Source organism: Polypterus senegalus, chromosome 1, assembly GCF_016835505.1.
Source record: "Polypterus senegalus isolate Bchr_013 chromosome 1, ASM1683550v1, whole genome shotgun sequence".
Classification (NCBI taxonomy): domain Eukaryota; kingdom Metazoa; phylum Chordata; class Cladistia; order Polypteriformes; family Polypteridae; genus Polypterus; species Polypterus senegalus.
In genome coordinates this window covers 222,484,732-222,504,293 of record NC_053154.1, presented here as the reverse complement: position 1 = coordinate 222,504,293, position 19,562 = coordinate 222,484,732, and the positions used below count along the sequence as shown (strand labels likewise).

The window sequence follows — 19,562 nt, the reverse complement described above, 5'->3', positions numbered from 1 at the left end:
ATTGCTGGCATTTTACTCCGGCCCTCACCCCCAGGAGGAGCCCTCCCGACAGCATGATCATGCCCCGAGTTCCAGCAGGGCATCATAGACTTTGTAGTGTTTATACACAGCCCTGCTGGATACCTTGGAAGCCACCAGGCGTCGCTGTAGGGGGGCTCATAGGCTCGCATGTGCCCTATAACCTGGGAATACGTCACAGTCATGTGACGGGAAGAAACGACGTGCTCCCGGGGTGAAAAAAAGGACTGTTTGCCCTGACCCGAAAGGAATAAGGAGCTGTGGACTGATTGGACAGGAACACCTCCGGGTCAGGGTGTATAAAAGGATTGTGGGAAGGCCCAGACAGTGAGCTGAGCTGGGAGGTAGGAGAGCGAAGTGTCTGGGCGAGGAGAAAAGAGTATTGATTAGAGATTTATTTGTGGTTTATGAGTGTAGAGTGGAGGGTGCTTTGTGCACTGTATAAAAATAAAAAGAATAGTTATTATACTTTCACCTGGTGTTCAGAGTGGTACCTGAGGGTGTTAGAGGTGGACCATGCCTCTATCTGCTACAGACCTTATTTTAAGATTTGTATCTCTCTATGAAATTCGCCCAGATTATAAACATATTTATCAAAGTGTATGATTAAATGTGATCTATTTGTATCTCTCTATGAGAATTTCCCCAGACTATTAATAAAAACTTTAAAGTGAATGATTAAACGTGATCCATGCTTCCTGTGATCGTTAGCTGCAGCTATCGAGTGAAATCTTACAGATTAAAAAAGTGGAAAAACAACATCCCAATGATTGAAGCAGACTTCTGACATGGCCATGTAGAAAATGCTGAAGGGGTGTTCTGCATTAATTTGAATAGAAAGTCATCTTCTATGATTTATCATCAAAACTTCCTGATCCATCGTTCCATTATGTAGTCTCATAAAAAGGCGCCACATCAACCCCCATGAGGCCGATTAAACAGTTAAGATGCCCTGCCTGTCTTTAAACTGCAAGTTAAGAGGAACTCTTTCAGGTTTATTTCAACTCAAGCTTTTTCATACTAAGAGGGAAATTTGGTGTGCCAGCGGGATATTTAAACACGCAGCATAAAATCCAATAAAAATAACAGGAAAAGCTCATGAATCAAACAGATTTTCTCATACTTAATTTTTCAATTTAGAATAACAACAATGGGATCTGCAAAAACACATGGGGTTGAGTGATCTTAATAAAACAAATCATTGCCAGACTTTTCTGTTAGAAAGTAGGATTGTTGACAAATCTACAAACGATAACCTAACACAAGTTGTAACGATTCCATGTTGCCATTCAAAAAACCCTAACCCTAACCCTGTCCTCAAACTGCCTCTGATAGCCAAAGTGCAGCACACATAATAAAATCAGGGTCTTGCTGCAGCAGGTTTCCTTTTCCTGATGGTTTCTTTATTATCAATAAACGAACCAGTAGATTTAAGTCATTTAACTCTTTCAGATGTTTATACAGTATGTACCTATCCAAATTACTGTTCTTGGACATCCACTCATCCATTTCTTCAACCAGCTTAATCCAATTGAGGGTTGCAGAAGGCCAACCCATACAGGACTGGTTGAAAGGCAGGAACCAACCTGCGTAGACAATATTTGGGACAGAACTGGGACCCAGTCTCCTGGAGACACCAAAACCACCGTGCTGTCTACCAATTAACTACAAATGGAGCTCTGCTGATCAGCACAAGCACAAGTTTGGAATTGTCATCCATCTTAACCACTAATCCATTAATACTGCCTCTCTGTACAAAGAAGCTTGGACTGATGACTTGTCCAGGGTTGGCTCCTACCTTACAGCCATTGCTTATGGGCAAAATATGTGTCTCTTTGCAAACCCCATATTGGAAAAAATAACAGTTCAGAGAATAGATACAGTACATGAAGCATTGTATTTTGTTATGGCAGCAACATTTCCAAGACGTAAAACAGAAAAACAAAACTGAAAACAGCTCTGGAACTTAATGCTCATCATATTTAAACTACTGTATCTCATATACTGTATGTGGAGATTAAAGGGAACTTCATGAAGAACACGCTGCTAAACAGTGTGTGTGAGCTGTATGTCGGGAGCTATAGAAATGTAATCTTAATTTAATACCAGCTAATCCTCTTGACAAATACATGCTTATCTAATGGTAAATACAAAGTACTATGCCTGCTTCTTGATGCTTCTTTTAGGCTTATCTAGAATGATCTCATAATCTATCCTGTGTGCTTGTCAAGTTCCTCATAATAGAGCTCTCTCTGAAAGGAGATCCGAAAGAGTAGATTGCAAATTAGTAAGATACTCATCACTTCATTTTATTCAGATGTGATGGTATATCTCTAACTCAACCAACCCTAAATGGAATCTATTAACTTATAGGCAGCCTGTGGTGAGCACCAAGTACTGGGTTAAACCATCAGCTCAGTCACTACCCGTGTGGAGTCTGCGTATTCTCCATATCCCAAAGACTCCAATATGACTGGATACCCAGATCTGGATGGACTGATGTGTTTGTGCTGTGAGGGATTGGTGACCTATTCAGGGTTTGTGCCTGCCATTTGCCTGATGCTGCCAGGATAACATCCAGTCTAGAAGACCCTGGACTGGATTAAGCATGCTCAAAAAAATTGATGGATGATAAACTGGGCAAATATTAATTGTATTGAAATTAAACAATTGCTTCAGTCTATGGAATCAGGACCATTTGAGCTTGAAAAACCTTGGGAACCTTTGATTAGTTAGCATGTGTGTCATTTAGAACTAGACAGAAAGAAAGAAAGAAAGAAAGAAAGAAAGAAAGAAAGAGTTTTGAATTGAGCATTATTAATCAGTAATCAACAAATCATCTACATTATCGCAAGTAAAAAAAAGAAAAACCCAACTCACTCCAAAAAGAAAATAATGCCTAATTCATACTTCCAATAAGAAAAATCAACTCATTATCCTCAAGTTTACAATTTGCCTCATGAACACACCATCTTTCCACAAAAGAATTTACATTTGTGGTCATTTTGTTGAATTTATATTCTAAACACACTCTGGCTTTCAAAAGTCCATGAAATTGCCTTATCATGTCACATTGCCTATTTGATTTGACTTACAAATAGCCACTTGGCCAGACCAATAAGGAAATTCCCAATCTGATATTCCTCCTGATTATTCTTATTTCCAGTCACACGATAAATAAATACTCAATCATTAAAAGGCAAGTTAAGAACACTAAATACAGAGTTAAGAACATTTGAAAGAGGTGAAAGTCTATTACAGAAAACAGTGGAAGACAATCTCTCTCTCTCTCTCTTTCTCCATTGAAAGGACATTTGTCTGTGACTGAAGGATCAACAAGTGAGACACAGGAATTAACAGCAATGAATTCTGTGCAGTACATGCCATTGCAAATCGCTAGTTCTTTTGGTGAATGGTGGTCTATACAAGTTCTGGCAAGCTGGCGCCAGTTTCTCTGCCCCCCAAAGTCTGCTCCTCCAGGATGTTTCTGGTGTTGTGCTCATTGGTTACCGGTGATGTGCCAGCACGCATATTCTACAGAGATCTTTCCCCACAGCATCGTCTAAAGAAGTCGTTCTATGCTGTGGATGGTATGTATAATGCCCTCAGTATCCTCAGGTTCCAAAACAGCTGGTACCATGGTCACATGAGGAAAGCCTTCATTGCAGGCAGGTTCATCACTGTCAGAAAGAAAGCCTCCAATAAGAGATTTTATTTCAGCTGGAAGGTTGGCAATGATCTTTTGCAGCAGTTGATTATCCTACCTCAAGGAGCATAATCTCAATATTTTTGTAATCTTCTCAATGTTGTGCCAGCAGCACTTTTCCATATCAATTAGGTGGCACACCTGAATTATTCGAGAATTGATCAATAATGATAGGACTCTTACAGATTGTGTAAATTTGAGGTCCAAAATTGGGTATTCCAGAGCTCAAAAGACACTGGCACAGCTCCATTCAACACAAGGCTCAAGGAGACTCCACACTCCGAGTAAACTGCTGTAGAAAGGCAAAAGGCCAGAAACTGACAGGTGTCTATTGTCCATTAAAAGACTGCCTTATCAATATGTAGGTTTCTCACTTATCATAACAAGACACAAGCAAGTGGCTTCCAGGACCGGTCTGTTGGATAATACACAAATTGTTGCAAAGCTAGAAATTGGAAAGCATTTCTTCGGCTGAAAATGTCATCATCCAAAGTCAAGTCCTTACCCTCCTTCATTAACAGGTAAACAGAGCACACACTGCCTCAGCCAATGCCTTCCATTCCAAAAAGAATTCAGCAGCTGTCTCTGAATGCTAAATAAAAGTTCAAGAGGAGGTTCAACTTAGTCACATGGATGAGGCTACTAAGTTATTAATAATCAAAACCCTTCCTCTGCCAAACACTTCCAGCCACTTTTCACATTGTCCAGCTCACCTTCCCAGTTCTTTTCCACAAAAGCCTTATTCCCAAGGTAAAGGCCTAGATATTTCAGGCCACTTTTCATCCACTGGAGTCCTGAAGGCAATTTAGGTGGTATCTCACTCCACTTCTCCATCAATGCTCCAGTTTACCCTTGCCAATGACACCCTCTGAAAATATTCCAAAATAGAATCACAGCCACCAACATATGTTTGGCTTTCAATGAACACCGTGATGTCATCTGCATATGCCACTGTCCAGAATGGTGGGGGGCACCCCGGAACAGACAACCCTCTAACTACTCTTCTTAATTCATTTAATAAGGCTTCAACAGCCAGGGAAAACAACATCCCTGACAATGAACAAATCTGTCTAATCTCTCAACCTACTCAAAACGGAGCACTTAGATTACCATTGATCTTCAGAACAATTTGAATGTCACTGTAGAGCATCTTAATCATTGAAATAAACCCGGAGTTAAACCCAAAGGCCTAACACAAATAGTCATGATCCACCCCAGCAAAAGCTTTCTCCTGGTCAAGAGAAATGAGCCCAGCTTTCAGACTAAGCAGTTTAGATATATGCATAACATCTCTAATCAGAAATCAGATATTGTCATGGATTGATGTGTTAGGCACACAATAAGTCTGATCTGGATGAATCAGAGAAGCCATCACCTCTCTCAGACTAATTGCCAGAAGTTTAGATGTGATTTTATAATCTGTGTAGAGCAGCGCCACAGGCCTCCAGTTCTTCATATCACTTAAGTCTTCAGACTTGGGCAAAACAATAACCACTGCTCTGCAACAACTCGTGGGCATCAGTCTCTCATCCAAACTCTCCCGAAATACGTACAACTAACAGGTCAGGTCCCAAAATATTCTGAAATGCTTGATAAAATTCAATTGAAATTCCTTCAGTTACCAGAGCCTTCCCTTTATTTAAACTCTCCATGGCAAACATATGCTCCTGAAGAGATATTTCTTTAATTCAGATAGAGGTTCACCAAGAACTTTTGGTAAACCTTCTAAAAAGCGAAAGTTTCTGTAGACTTCCCTAAAACTATTTAGAGAAGAGCTCAGAATAAATGTTCATGGCCTTTGAATAAATCTGATGCATTTCCCTCAGCGCTTGACCTTCTGGTGATCATAAGCAGTGGACCATTCGGCTCTGACCCCATTTCATTTCCAATCCAAAAAAATATCTGGTGGGTGCATCTTACTCTGTTTCAGCCTGAAACCGTGAACGGACCAGCACTCCTTGGACTTTACAATCCAGCAGATCCGATGAAGCCACCTTCTTCTCCTTTAACTTTTCCAGTCCATCTTCAGAAGATCTAGAAGCCATGTTCTGCTGGAGCTCTGCAATCTCTTGCTCTTAAAGATTCATTGATGTGTTTATGGTCTGAGTAACATTCAAAGTGTACTGTTGACATAACTTGTGAATTTGCACTTTTCCTATGTCCCACGATTGCCTCAGAGATGAAAAATTCCCTACTTGCTTCCTTCATTGTACCCAGAAAAACATAAAAATGTTTTTAAAATGCAAGTCATATAAAAGCTGAGCATTAAAATGCCTGTGGGAGCTTTTATGCTGTAAATTGGGCAATATCAATTCACAAATAACTAAATGGTGATCTGAAAGGACTATGGGGATTAAAAGACACAAATTAAAAAGACTAAGATGATATTTAAAAGTATATAGTCTGTCCAGTCTGGATAGAGAGAGCCACCCCTCACCTGCACCCACTTTTACTGTCTGGTGCCCCCATTCATCGCCCTCTGCATGTTCTACATCTTGTACTGTTCACACATAAGGTGCAGTGCCTGAGCAGATGGTGGGAGAGGCTCCAAATGGTTCCCATCTAATTCATTGTGTAAAGTAGAATAAAAAAAAAAAACCTAGAATCACATGATCATCACCAGTTAACTGTGAAAATGTGGTATTCAACAAGGCAAAGAATTTCGGTCGAACTTTTCTGTCAGTTGGTGCAAATATGTTAATATAAACTAACCAACATTTTTCAGTTTCCGTTTTTACTACCAGTAGATGGTCATACACCAACTCAGTTGCTGACACAAATACAGGATTTACATGTTTAGCCAGAAGGATTGCCAATCACCAATTCGTGTCTTGACTAAAATGCACGCTGCCGCCCACACAGCACCTCCTACTTTGCCTCATCTCTGCACCCATTAACACTGAACATGAAAATCCTAACCCTGTCTATTTTAGCTGGAGAGAAAGAAACACTCAGATGACAACAGATAACAAACAGTCTGAAAGAAAGAGAAGTGACTGTCAAATCCAGCATGTGTACTTATTAACTAAGTTTTGTGATAATACTTTTAAAGCGATTATGGGATAACCCCTATCACATACTGTGGTGGATGGCAGGGACCCTTGCACGACCAGGACGCGTCCACACTGTAGGACCGTATCCAGAGCGTTACCTCCCACAGAGCATTAAATGGCAGTCCCTCTGGGTTGCAGTGGTGCCTTTGACTCCCGCAGGGTTTCATGGGAGTTGGAGTTGGGTGCAGCCCTGTTGGGATCCATGGGTGCCGCCAGGGGGTGCTACAACTGCGTACTACTCGGGGAGTAAGTGAGTAAGTGATTCAAAATCTTCCCTGCGGGAACTGGCACCTACCAAGGAGGCCATCCTGACCACCCTCAGGGTGCCAAAGTGGTGACAAAAACAACACAGCAAAGTCAAATCAGTAAAAAAAAAAAAAAAAAAGGATAGGAAAAGAAAGGAAAAATTCAAACCTGCAGTCGCTCCTACACCAGTGCGCATGCAAAGCTCCACTCACTCACTCACTCACTCACTCACTCTACGACAGAAAGAAAGAAAGAAAGAAAGAAAGAAAGAAAGAAAGAAAGAAAGAAAGAAAGAAAGAAAGAAAGAAAGAAAGAAAGAACAATAAATAAACTGCATATAGCAAAACAGTAAAATAAAAACCAATATACAAGTGTAAAACCCAGAAACACATGCCCAATATACCCAGTATGCATTTAATGTATGTTGTTCCTAAACAAACAATGTCCACAAGCTAAATATACTATACACTCTTGAATACGAAGGTGCCAAAGTGAAAGTACTGAGTGATGCCATAGGGGAATCACTTTTGGTTCCCAAAGGAACTATCCACATGGAGGTTTCAGAGTTTCAGAAAGTACCTTTATTTAATGGATTCCATAAATATTCATGAATAGACAGAATACGATTTGTAATATAGCAAGGTTGTCGTGATTTATAAAGACTTTTGCAGCATGCAGTAACTCAAGCTAAGTTCAGGTTTTCTTGATCTGTTAATAGCTCAACTCACCTACTAGGTAGCCTGCTATATATTATGATTTCTATTTTGTCCAATGTTTATGCTAGGGGGTGTCACAGGCTCAAACTCAAGGCTACAATTATACAGGTTAAAGTCATGGGTTTAGTTAGTTTAGTTAGTCAAATTGAGCAAAATAATCTTTTGTAGGCTTTTGGCACACTTATCACCATGCATAATACTTCTCTCCTCCTCCACCCCCACTCCAGGTGAATGTCACCCTACTCTGCTCTCGACTCTGACTCCCCTGGCTGAGGCGGGGGGACTTCTTTTAAAGTTAGGCCCAAGAGGACTTCCAACACGTCAGGGCCATAGTTCAGAGGCACCTGTGACTCAGACTGAGCTTTAGAACAGGGGGAATCCCCTCCCACAAATCCCTCCAGCACCACAGAAGGACCCCACTGGTGCTGCCTGTCAAGACTACATCCACCATGCAGACCTCCGGCTGTCCAAGTGGTAAAACCGCCACAGGTTTGCTACCATGAAGTGCTTTTGGGAACATATTGCAGTCTCCCATCATCCATTCATTTCCCTGGCCTTCCAACCAGAAACAGGAACATCGATCCTTCCAGCAGCAATGCCCATCCACTTAGGCTATCATTCCATTATGATGCCTTCTTCCCAGGTAAGGAAACATTAATCCAAGCCAGGAAGCAAGTACATACCTTTTCATAGCCTAAATAACCCATTTCATCTGCAAAGAACCCTTCACAGAACGGAATGACTCTTCATCAAGGAATTGTTCTAGGAGGAACCACACAACCCAGTAAAGTTCCATAAAAGAACCATTTGTCACTTATAAGAGTGTATAGATGACAAAATGGTTCGTATTCATACACTCACCTAAAGGATTATTAGGAACACCTGTTCAATTTCTCATTAATGCAATTATCTAATCAACCAATCACATGGCAGTTGCTTCAATGCATTTAGGGGTGTGGTCCTGGTCAAGACAATCTCCTGAACTCCAAACTGAATGTCAGAGTGGGAAAGAAAGGTGATTTAAGCAATTTTGAGCGTGGCATAGTTGTTGGTGCCAGACGGGCCGGTCTGAGTATTTCACAATCTGCTCAGTTACTGGGATTTTCACGCACAACCATTTCTAGGGTTTACAAAGAATGGTGTGAAAAGGGAAAAACATCCAGTATGCAGCAGTCCTGTGGGCGAAAATGCCTTGTTGATGCTAGAGGTCAGAGGAGAATGGGCCGACTGATTCAAGCTGATAGAAGAGTAACTTTGACTGAAATAACCACTCGTTACAACCGCGGTATGCAGCAAAGCATTTGTGAAGCCACAACACGCACAACCTTGAGGCGGATGGGCTACAACAGCAGAAGACCCCACCGGGTACCACTCATCTCCACTACAAATAGGAAAAAGAGGCTACAATTTGCACAAGCTCACCAAAATTGGACAGTTGAAGACTGGAAAAATGTTGCCTGGTCTGATGATTCTCAATTTCTGTTGAGACATTCAAATGGTAGAGTCAGAGTTTGGCGTAAACAGAATGAGAACATGGATCCATCATGCCTTGTTACCACTGTGCAGGCTGGTGGTGGTGGTGGTGTAATGGTGTGGGGGATGTTTTCTTGGCACACTTTGGGCCCCTTAGTACCAATTGGGCATTGTTTAAATGCCACAGGCTACCTGAGCATTGTTTCTGACCGTGTCCATCCCTTCATGACCACCATGTACCCATCTTCTGATGGCTAATTCCAGCAGGATAATGCACCATATGTCACAAAGCTCGAATCATTTCAAATTGGTTTCTTGAACATGACAATGAGTTCACTGTACTAAAATGGCCCCCACAGTCACCAGATCTCAACCCAATAGAGCATCTTTGGGATGTGGTGGAATGGGAGCTTCGTGCCCTGGATGTGCATCCCACAAATCTCCATCAACTGCAAGATGCTATCCTATCAATATGGGCCAACATTTCTAAAGAATGCTTTCAGCACCTTGTTGAATCAATGCCACGTAGAATTAAGGCAGTTCTGAAGGCGAAAGGGGGTCAAACACCGTATTAGTATGGTGTTCCTAATAATCCTTTAGGTGAGTGTATATCACATATATATGCATCAATAAACTGTCTATAGGATTAGAATTGCATTCAGGATTGGCTCTTGCAGTGGAGCTGATGCTGTTGGGATGAGTTGTACCCCTAGCAATCCAGGTTTGGGGTGCCACAGCTCATTCAAGCCCTCTCTCTCTGTGTATATATATAAAAAAAATTAATATACTATTTAATGCTATATTCACGGAAATGGAAGAACGGATGCGTGTATTCATATATAGTACATACACATGTTATATCCATTTTTACATCAAATTATACAAATTAAGGTCTGAGGTTAATTCAACTCAAGAACTATCACTATAGACAATAGAAGTCTAATAAATTACTATTATATATAAATCAATAAACAACATAAACGTATCAGGAAAACACTGCGGAATTTGGCAGCGTCATTCTTGTACAAATGACTGTACTCTGATATGTGGAACCCTTGACAATTTCTTTTACATGACCATATGCTCCATCTAAACACCTGTTTACCACGGAAGCATCTTTTTCTTTTATTGTTTTCCTTTGTAATCAGCTGGCAAATAACGTTACTGCCAACAGCGTATTTAATTCCAAATGGAAAAAGGCGGCCGCGTCCCTCCCGTTCCGTCACACATGAGCGGCACCGATTTCATGCCAAGCGAATGACAACTTTAAGGAGTTTCCAAAAGAAAAACAAAATGCTGTCAGAGGAATGGAAGCACACACCTTAAAACCGTTTACTTTATGTGTGAATGATGTATTGGATTATTCAATTAAGATTAAAAGCTTTATTCAAACGAATAACTGTCTATTTATCTTAAGTGTTTTCTCCATGGCTATAACATCGTATCTTTTTCTTTTCTTGATGGGATACTAAGAAATCCCTTTTTTTTTGTGTAGGGGATCACTTTAATTGAGGAATTCAAAAGAACATGATAATGCTACTTTTCCGATTGTTGACCTGTGTGGTTTAACAAGCGTTTTCGGCATGTGAAATGCGCCATATAAATACATTGAATTATTATTGTTATTATTTTAACACCTGGCAGATGAATTTCTACGTATTGTACCGCTTGTCTTTTCGTGCCAGCTTATGAATTATTCAGAATTCAGTAAAATGCATTTTAGCCGTATGGCTCAAATATTTCAGCCAGGCTTCCCTGTCACCTAACGTTACTTTAGCTAACCCCTCCAGACTGGCCGAGCTTTTACAGTTGTAGAAATAAATGACAGCGCTGATTTATTCTGTCATGATATGCTATCCCTTCCAGTGTTGGCTCCGAGGTTTCGGGATATTCCTGCTCCCTGCTGCTCTGTAATGGAAATAGTTTGGAAGATGGATGGACAAACAGAGTGAGGGAGAAAAACTTCCGAATCACTCATACCTGTAAAACGGCAACATTAAGTGCATTTTAGCGATCACTGAAGCGTTTTGCTAAACGTTTCCATGGTTGGAGTTTTGTTAAAAGTTTAAACAGAAACATCTGTGACTGCAGTACCGAAATGTGATTTGTGCGGCTATGTTACATTACACAAAGCTGAAATCAAGTTGCCCACATACCCTGTCCGCAGGCTCCCCTCTGAATGAAGATGACCGGCGGCTTCCTCAGCTTCTCTGCCCGGTTGCTGACTCTCTTCAGCTCGCAGATGTTCCTGTAGGACACTCCGTCGCTGCCGCACACCGGATCGCTGCTGCTACATACACATACTCCGGGTTTGCTCCTTCGTCTCACGGTGGCCGAATGCGCCACTCCGTCAGTGACGGAACACAGCAGTCCCTCTGCGCATTCGGGCTCGCCGAGCCGCCCTTGGCCGCCACAGGGCTCTCCTTCCCCGGCTGCGCATACTGGACAGCAGTCGCAGTGGTCTAGCGTGTCGCCTGCGAGGCAGTCAGCGGAGATGGGGGGGCACTGAGACTTGTCACATCGCTCGGGACAGCCGGGGACGTAACGCTTGGAGATCCGCGCATCCGCTGCAAGCAGCTGCGCAAAGAGCAGACACAGAAGCGGTCGCAACATCATGAACACTTAAAAACTTCTTAAAGATTTAAAATAATAATAAAAAGCTATTATCTATATAGTCGGCAAATTTTCATAAAAGCAAACAATGCATACAACAAGCTAAATAAGTTAGTCGCAGAGTTAAAAAATAAAAAAGTTCAGATTATAAAGCGCACTGGAAAATACAAGCAATCAATGGAAGAAATGCGGCGCCCGCGTCACACATCGGCGGCGTGTCGCTGTTTACAGCAGCTGCTCTCAGGGTTAACATCTTTATAGGGCAGGGCGCACGTCGGGGATTAGAGGGCTGACGTCGGGGATTGGTGCTGCGACTGTGACGCGAGCTTTGGAGCGTCTTCGGGAAACGGGACATCCCACCGGTGAGCGACTCATCGGATTTATGAAGAAAAGAAAGTTTAATTAATGGCCACCAAGCTGAGGGACACCACCCAAAGTACCGCACTGTCCTAAGACTTACAGCAGTCAAAGAAACTTAACGCGGTGCATTCAAAGGTAGGGAGGGCCCTGGAACGTACAGGTGTTGTAGCCTGTAATAATATTGTAATGTTTTGAGGGTATAAAAAGTTGCATTTGCACTTCGCTTCTTTTAGCATGTCCAGAGAAAATGAAAAGTTTGCTAGAACATCTTTATAATCGGTATTACATGATGAGTTGAGCTGGTCATTCTCATTGATCTAATGGCAGCCTGTCTGATGAAGTACAAGAGCCTCAACATCTTGACTGCGAAGCCACAGGGGAGCTGACTTGGCACCCCTTCCGTCAAGCTATGATTCTGTGTGCCAGCCCTTCAAAAGAGAAATAGCCTAATCAGAGGCAAAGGTGACAACCTGGCAAAGTAAAACATCTGCAGCTTTTGGAACACGAAAGTTAGATGTTTGAGTTCAAAGGAGCAGGAACTAATTAAAGAAACAAAGGAAACAGCATTTCAGTCTCTAAGAATTATATTGACATAAAATTCTAATGAGGCCATATTAGAATGATCCTTTCTGTGTGCAGACGTCTCAAACATAAATGTTAATGTATCTACTGTAATTATCTACTATAACTAGTCTGTCCCTCTTTTGCTAATGGCTAATGAAACACAAAGTTTAAACACATTTCACATCACAAAAAATCAAAAAATGGGATCCTAGTGCCTGGTTTGTCTTGACTGGCATCAGATCATTGTAATACAACATCATCATCCTCTGACAAGAAACAGCCATAGAGATTTCAATGCTGAGTAAAATAAGAGACTCACAACTAACTGGCTATGAAATGCCTAAATTTAAACTTTGTAGCAAATAGCGCTATATGGGCACCGACCCGACACAGACCGACACCAAGGGCACATATAAAAGCAAGTGAACTTTTATTTATCTTCACCTGTGGGGCACGTCTTCCCTGAGTCCCACAGGCACGACACAGTCTCAAGTACACAAAATAAAGCACACCACACTCTTCTTCCTCCACCCAACTCAGGCTCCTCGAGTGGTGGCTGCTGGCCCCTTTTGTAGTCCACCCAGAAGTGCTCCAGGTGGTTGACTGCCGAGTTCCGGCTGCACTTCCGGGCGTGGCGAATACATTGCCCATAAGGGCTCAGGAGTCCCAGCTGCAGCACCCCCTGGCAGCGCCTGCAGGACCCAACAGGGTTGCACCCAACTCCAATTCCCATGGAGTCCTACGGGAAACTGAGGCACCGCTCCAACCCAGGGGGCTGCCATCTAGTGTCCAGGGGGAGGCATTGCACAGTCCATTGCTGCTCCCCCTGAACATATAGTGAAGGAGTTGTCTCGGCCAGGATCCGCCATAACATCAACACCTCAAGTTGAGATCTGAACACCCGCGACAGACTGAACAGCGAGGGTAGGGGTTCCCCTTGGGGTTTCATGCGAGTTGTACATGTATGACAGATTGAAAAGGGTGGATCGGGAAGATCATCACTCATGATGTCACTGGCATGTACAACCATAGGTAAAGAGAACACTGCAGGCCAACAGATTCAGGCCATTAGCCGGAAATAGGCCTGAAGTTCTGGTAGGAAGTCAACTGCTAGAAGAAGTAATATTTTTCTAGATAAGAAATATACAGTAATAGAAAAATGCTTAAGAAGACAAAATTGAGGGTTCTTACATTTTAATTGTTAAATTACGGAGAGAAGCTTATTGCCCATTTTGCACATCTTCTTTTGAAGCAGAAATGCTACGATCATTACTTAGACAACAATGAAAGGGAAGCGCTGTCAGAAACAGGGAGGAAATTGACTTGACTATCTGTTTGGCCATGTCTCACTTTTGGAGACCTAATGGACCAGCTCCCGCCAAGCTTTCCGACTTTTAGCAGCTTCTGTTAGATCATTCGTATTCATTCCAGCATCAGTGATGATGGTATCAGTCCAGTATATTCTTTGCTGGCCTCTATTTCCTTGTTCTGCTGTCCTTATATAACATTATTACACTTTCCATTATTGGAATTGGAAAAACAGAGCATGGCTAAAATAGGTCAATGTCAGTCTGGTGGTCTTAGCTTCCAGCGATATTCATGGCTTAATATAGTTCAGAACCTTTTTATTCGTAATTCTCTCCATTCATGACACGCCGATCAGCATTGTCCAGCACTATAAATTGAATGAATCAGTTTTTCTTTGTTCATCGTCCAACATTCGCACTCTTTGGGGAACACAATAGCAAGGACTGATTTGTTCTTGGTTTTGAGGCTGCACTTCAGCCTAATGTTAATATTCCTTTAATTTTGGGGGGCAGATTCTCTACTGTGGTTAATTTTGGATCCTAGAAAAATGAAAATGTGGACAAGTTTGATTTCTTTGCTGTTGATTTTTATCACAGCTTCTCCATTTTCAGATGTTGCCATAATTCTCATATTCTTGGTAATGAGTTTCAATATCACCTCTTTGAGTTCAAGTTTAACTTTCGAGGTCAGTTGTTTTATATCCTCCCCATTTAATGCATGCAGAGTTGGGTCGTCTGCATATCTTAGATTGTTAACGTTCCTTCCACCAAATTTCACTCCAGATTTGAACCTATCCAAGTTCAATTTACTCATAGCGGTTTCCACATACATCCCTATATATATATATAATCCAACGTCTGTCTGTCTGTATGTCTGTCAGCTTTTCACGAGAGAACTACTTAACGGATTTAGATTGGGTTTTTTTTGTATAATTTGCTTGAACATTCTGGTTAATTTTGCGACTTTTCTCATTGCGCTATGTACCAATGTACCGGTACCGATTTATTTGCGCGAATCCGAGAGAGACGGAGTGGGTTTAAGGGGTTGGGGTTTTCCCTCCTCACTCATGCACCAGTCTCGGGGCGTATCTTACCTCCGCTTAGCTAGCTGGGTTTTTTTCTAGAATTTGCTTTAACATTCCAGTTGATTTTGCGACTTCTCTCATCACACTAAGAATCATAGTTCGCTTGCAGGAGCGATATATTTGTGCTAATCCGAGACAGAGGCTGCGGGCCGAGGGGAGGGGGAAGCGTGACATCAGTAGTAGGGAGCCGGGCAGGGCCCTCCTTACTGTCCTGTTTCACTTCTGCTTGGGCGAAGCTGCAGGGGACAACTAGTATTATATAGAAATGGGGACAGAATGCAGCCTTGTGACAAATAATTATCTTTTGGTTATACAATGGTTTCTAGGGATGTGATAGAGCTCAAGATGGTGCTGCTTGTCTTATGCACTGAAATCAAGGAAAAAAAATGAAAATACATAAACAAAAGAATTGAGATTTAACTAGTAAGCACAGAAATAAAATCTCAGCTAAGTAGTGACATATGGGACAAATAATGCTGCTGTTGTGGACGTGAAGGAGTCATTCTGTGCGGTCTTTAAAAAAAGATGAATGTGCATAGTGAAAATGTAGTAATAGTGGGTGATTTCAATAGTTGAGTTGGCAGTAAACTATAAGAATGGCAAAAAGTGAATGGAGAGTATAGTGAAGAGCAGATTAATATCATAGGAATTATGCTATTGCAAATCTATATTGTAAATTAGCTAGTTATCACCAACACAAAATCAATCATAAAAATATCCATCATACCGCCTGGAAAGAACCTACGGTGTTCAGATTCATCATTAGAAAGTCCTTGGCAAAATTTGTACAGGATGTAAGGACTTAGTAGAAGGTCTACAGGAGGTATTCAGATGTATAACTTGGCAGAAATTTACAGAAGCCATAGAACGGGAAGCGAGCTGAAAGAAACATAATACAAAAAATCTGAAAGAAAGTTGGAAGTTTTGTAAACAGGCTATATTGATGGCAATATTGAAGAAGGCTGTGGAGTAAGTATCAAGGGAGAAAAAACAAAGAGAAAGACACAAAGGTGGGATGAGGGTATCAAGACTGAAGTGAAAGAAAATAAGAAGGTGTGGAGAAATTGCTTGAAGATAAAGGAATCTAAAGGGGAAGACAGACACTGTGAAGAACATACTGCACAGCAAAATAAGGAGAAATAAAGGACAAGAGCAGTCAAGAAGTAAAGTTGGTGAAAATTTGGTGCTGTAAGTTTATGCAGGAAAGAAATAAAGGAAATTAGAAGTTATTTATATGGTGTTGGAAAACACAAGAAAAGGAAAAGAGTCATCACTAAAATTTGTGAATAAGGGTGGAAATCTCTTCACATATGAAGATGATATTTTATGGACCTCTTGGAAGGAGCTCCACCTTAGTCAGTCAGTCCAAATAGAAACACTGGAGAAACAGAAGAAGACGTCTTAACAATAGCAAGAGAGGAAATGAGATGAGCAATAAAAACATTGAAACTGGGTAGGCTGCAGGGCATGCAGACATTGCTCCAGAAGCTATAAAATGCAAGAAAGAAACAGGAGAGAAATTCATGCTACATGTATGGCTGGATAACAATGGGTGTACGATTAACAAATGTAACACTTCAGCTCTGACAGTGGGTCACACAGGTCCATAGTTCCAATCTTTTTAGTGTTTTTGAGGTTCATTAGTTGGCATAGTGTTTTAGCCTCACAAATGTACTGAGGAGTGCAGGCAATCTAGTCTTTCTCAGTATAATATCTTTATGTTTCAGAGGACCTGCAGGAACACCTACACCTACTGCTACAGGGAGTTCTGCCCATAAAACACTAGGAACTGATATAATCTGGGCCCCCAAAAGTACTCACTGTGAGGCACCCAGCAGTAGTATGGGACGTTCTTACATTGGTCCAGTGAGCTTGGAGTTGGGAAGTCACAGTTGGAGAAGGGCTCAAGTAATGAAAGAAAGCTAAAGAGTGAGAAACAGGAAAGACTACAGTAGTAGATAAGTAGACCAGCCACACCACAAGGCAGTTAGGGATCTTGTTTGATTGGGCCCTGGAGTCTTATTCTTTTTGTTGGTTTACAATCTTGTTTGAAAACCTTCAGCCCTGTCTGTAATTGTTCCTTTTTTATAATAAAGACTCTTTTTGTTGTTTTGTTTTTTTTGGGGATCTCTGGGAAGCTTGCTTGGGTGCCTCCACCTCCCAAGTCCAAAATAATCTTGATAGTATAACTCTAAGAGCTGTTATTTCAATGTTGCCTACAATGCATGCATTCAGAGTTCAAGTTACTATGTTATTTGAAAACCTTACATTTGAATCTGTGAAGAAGAATATCATAATTTGAAATACAGTAATATTATTAAGATAAATAATACAATCAAAACACAGGAGTCTTTTGATATCAGCACTCAAATCTACCAATGGCTATGAAAATTGAAATACGTCTAACAATATGTTTTAATAAGAGAGTGCATTGGACTGTGGTTCCAGCTGGAATGGTGAGGTTGTTGTTCCAGAGTTGGACAATAAAGGGAGTAGATAGGGGAAGACAGCTATCCATGACAGCATAGCCCGCCAATAAGCTAAATGGCAGTGCTTCTGGGCTCCAATATGACCATGCATGTACCTGCAGGGTATGTTGAGAACAATAGTTCCTTTGAATCCTTCTGGATACCATAGGTGCCATCAGGGGCAGCTGTAGGGAAAAATTATTCCTATTTTGGAATATTTTCTATCATGCAGTATTGTGGCACTGGCACTTCGGGTCCATCATAAAAAGCGTTACTTCACCTCAGTCTGTGTGTGGAAGGAGAACCCACCCCCTTACCCCAAACCCCCCCAAGATGGAGAGAGAAGATGTAAATTACACAAAGAATTTCCTAGAGCTGTTAGGTGGTCTTCTTTGACATACTTGACCACCATTCATTTCAAATTTTCTTACCCTGGACAAATATGGTTGTCTCCTACACTTTTGTTCTCCCGTCACAGAGACACAGTTAACTCTTTGAGGGCTCAATATTTTTTCCAAAAAACTAAAATGCACTTGTTTCGCACATAAATCAACATAAAACGTCTGTTGCTGTGTGCTGTGGCTGCTGTTGGCGCCTGTTCAGCATCTCTGGCAGCACAGCGTGACGTAATATGGTTTGTACTTCTTGTCATCATAATTTGTGGTCCTCCTAGACAAACGCTGCTATAAACATGTCAGCTACACAAACATGTTCAGCACCACGATCAGCTGGGGACCAATAGGCTGATGCTGGTACCTCACTTTCGTTTTCAATATCCATTGTGAAAGCTGGCCCGGACACACACAGACGGACATCTTATGTTCACCCAACACACCATTTATTTACAATATTTACAAGTTTGTAGTGCATCAACCCCAGTGCCTCTTCCACCGATTCTCCCAAAGTCCAGGGCTCACAGTCCCTGTGCCTTCTCTTCCTGGCCGCCTCCAGTCCTCTCCCCAGCTCTGTCTTGCTACCTCCCGACATCCACCAACCGGCCCCTCTTATGGGAACCTGGATGGGTTCCAGCTGCTTCCCGGCAATTAGAGTTGGCCACACCCCTGTGTGGCAGAAGTGCCGGCTGCGCACCCGGAAGCCGTCCGAGTGTCCCCCGTCATCTTCCCCCCGGCACTTCCTGGTGTGGTGGAAGTGCCGGGCTCCCGGGATAAATAGGCACTGGGGCGCCGCCTGCCGGTGGCCACGGGTCCCTACAGGGCTGGGCTTCCAAGCCCTCTACCCGTGGCCCCCAACATAACCAGGACGGACGCCCCCTCGTGGTCTGGAGGAGGCAGAAGCCCTCCTCTGGTCCTCCAAGACGTCCTGGCCGGGCTCCAGCCCTGGCCGGGGACCACACCATCTACAGATTACTTGCGTCAAACTCAGAGTCCGATTCAGCAATAATACGTAAAACGTCCATGGAGTATTTTGCTCTGCACATTAGTCCTGCCAGATGTTGACACCGTTTCAGAGGCTGTTTCCTCTTCACTACTCACGCACACGCAGGGAATCGAGGTTACATCAACAAAGCTTTGTAACTATCCTTTAAGCAAAGAGAGTCAAACTAAAAAGTAAGGCAGAGTTTTGTCGCAGTTTACAGCCGATTACCATCCTCTAACCCTGAATTTCGACAAAAGTCATCATCAGCCCTGAAAGAGTTAAAGATATAAAGATAATGGGAGAAAAGTGAACAGAGAATTAGAGGGTGCATTCAAAACGTATAAGGAGCGTAGTTAAGTAAAAAGGGTATTTGTGCTAATACTGGTAACAGGATCGGCACTCATGTAGAACGTCTGAGCTTAGAGTTAGGAAAGTAACGGTGGTGAGCGCAATTCAGCAAACTAAAACCTACGGCAGAGGAGGAGTCAGAAAATGACTGCACCTCCTCAGCTGTCCTGCTAAGATCCCGATCTCAGAGAGATGTACTGTACACAGCATATTATTTGGAGGCAGAAG

At 42.1% G+C, this 19,562-nt stretch overlaps 1 protein-coding gene across 1 annotated transcript in view; it reads right to left on the bottom strand.

The window, feature by feature from the left end:
* Window positions 1-12,070, bottom strand: part of LOC120539348 (serine protease HTRA1B-like) — a 159,476-nt gene extending 147,406 nt beyond the window's left edge. The window contains exon 1 of the mRNA XM_039769342.1: window positions 11,369-12,070. Coding sequence (XP_039625276.1) covers window positions 11,369-11,828 — 460 coding nt within the window. The 5' untranslated portion in view covers window positions 11,829-12,070. The remainder of the gene's footprint in view (window positions 1-11,368) is intronic.
* Window positions 12,071-19,562: the final 7,492 nt, after the last annotated feature.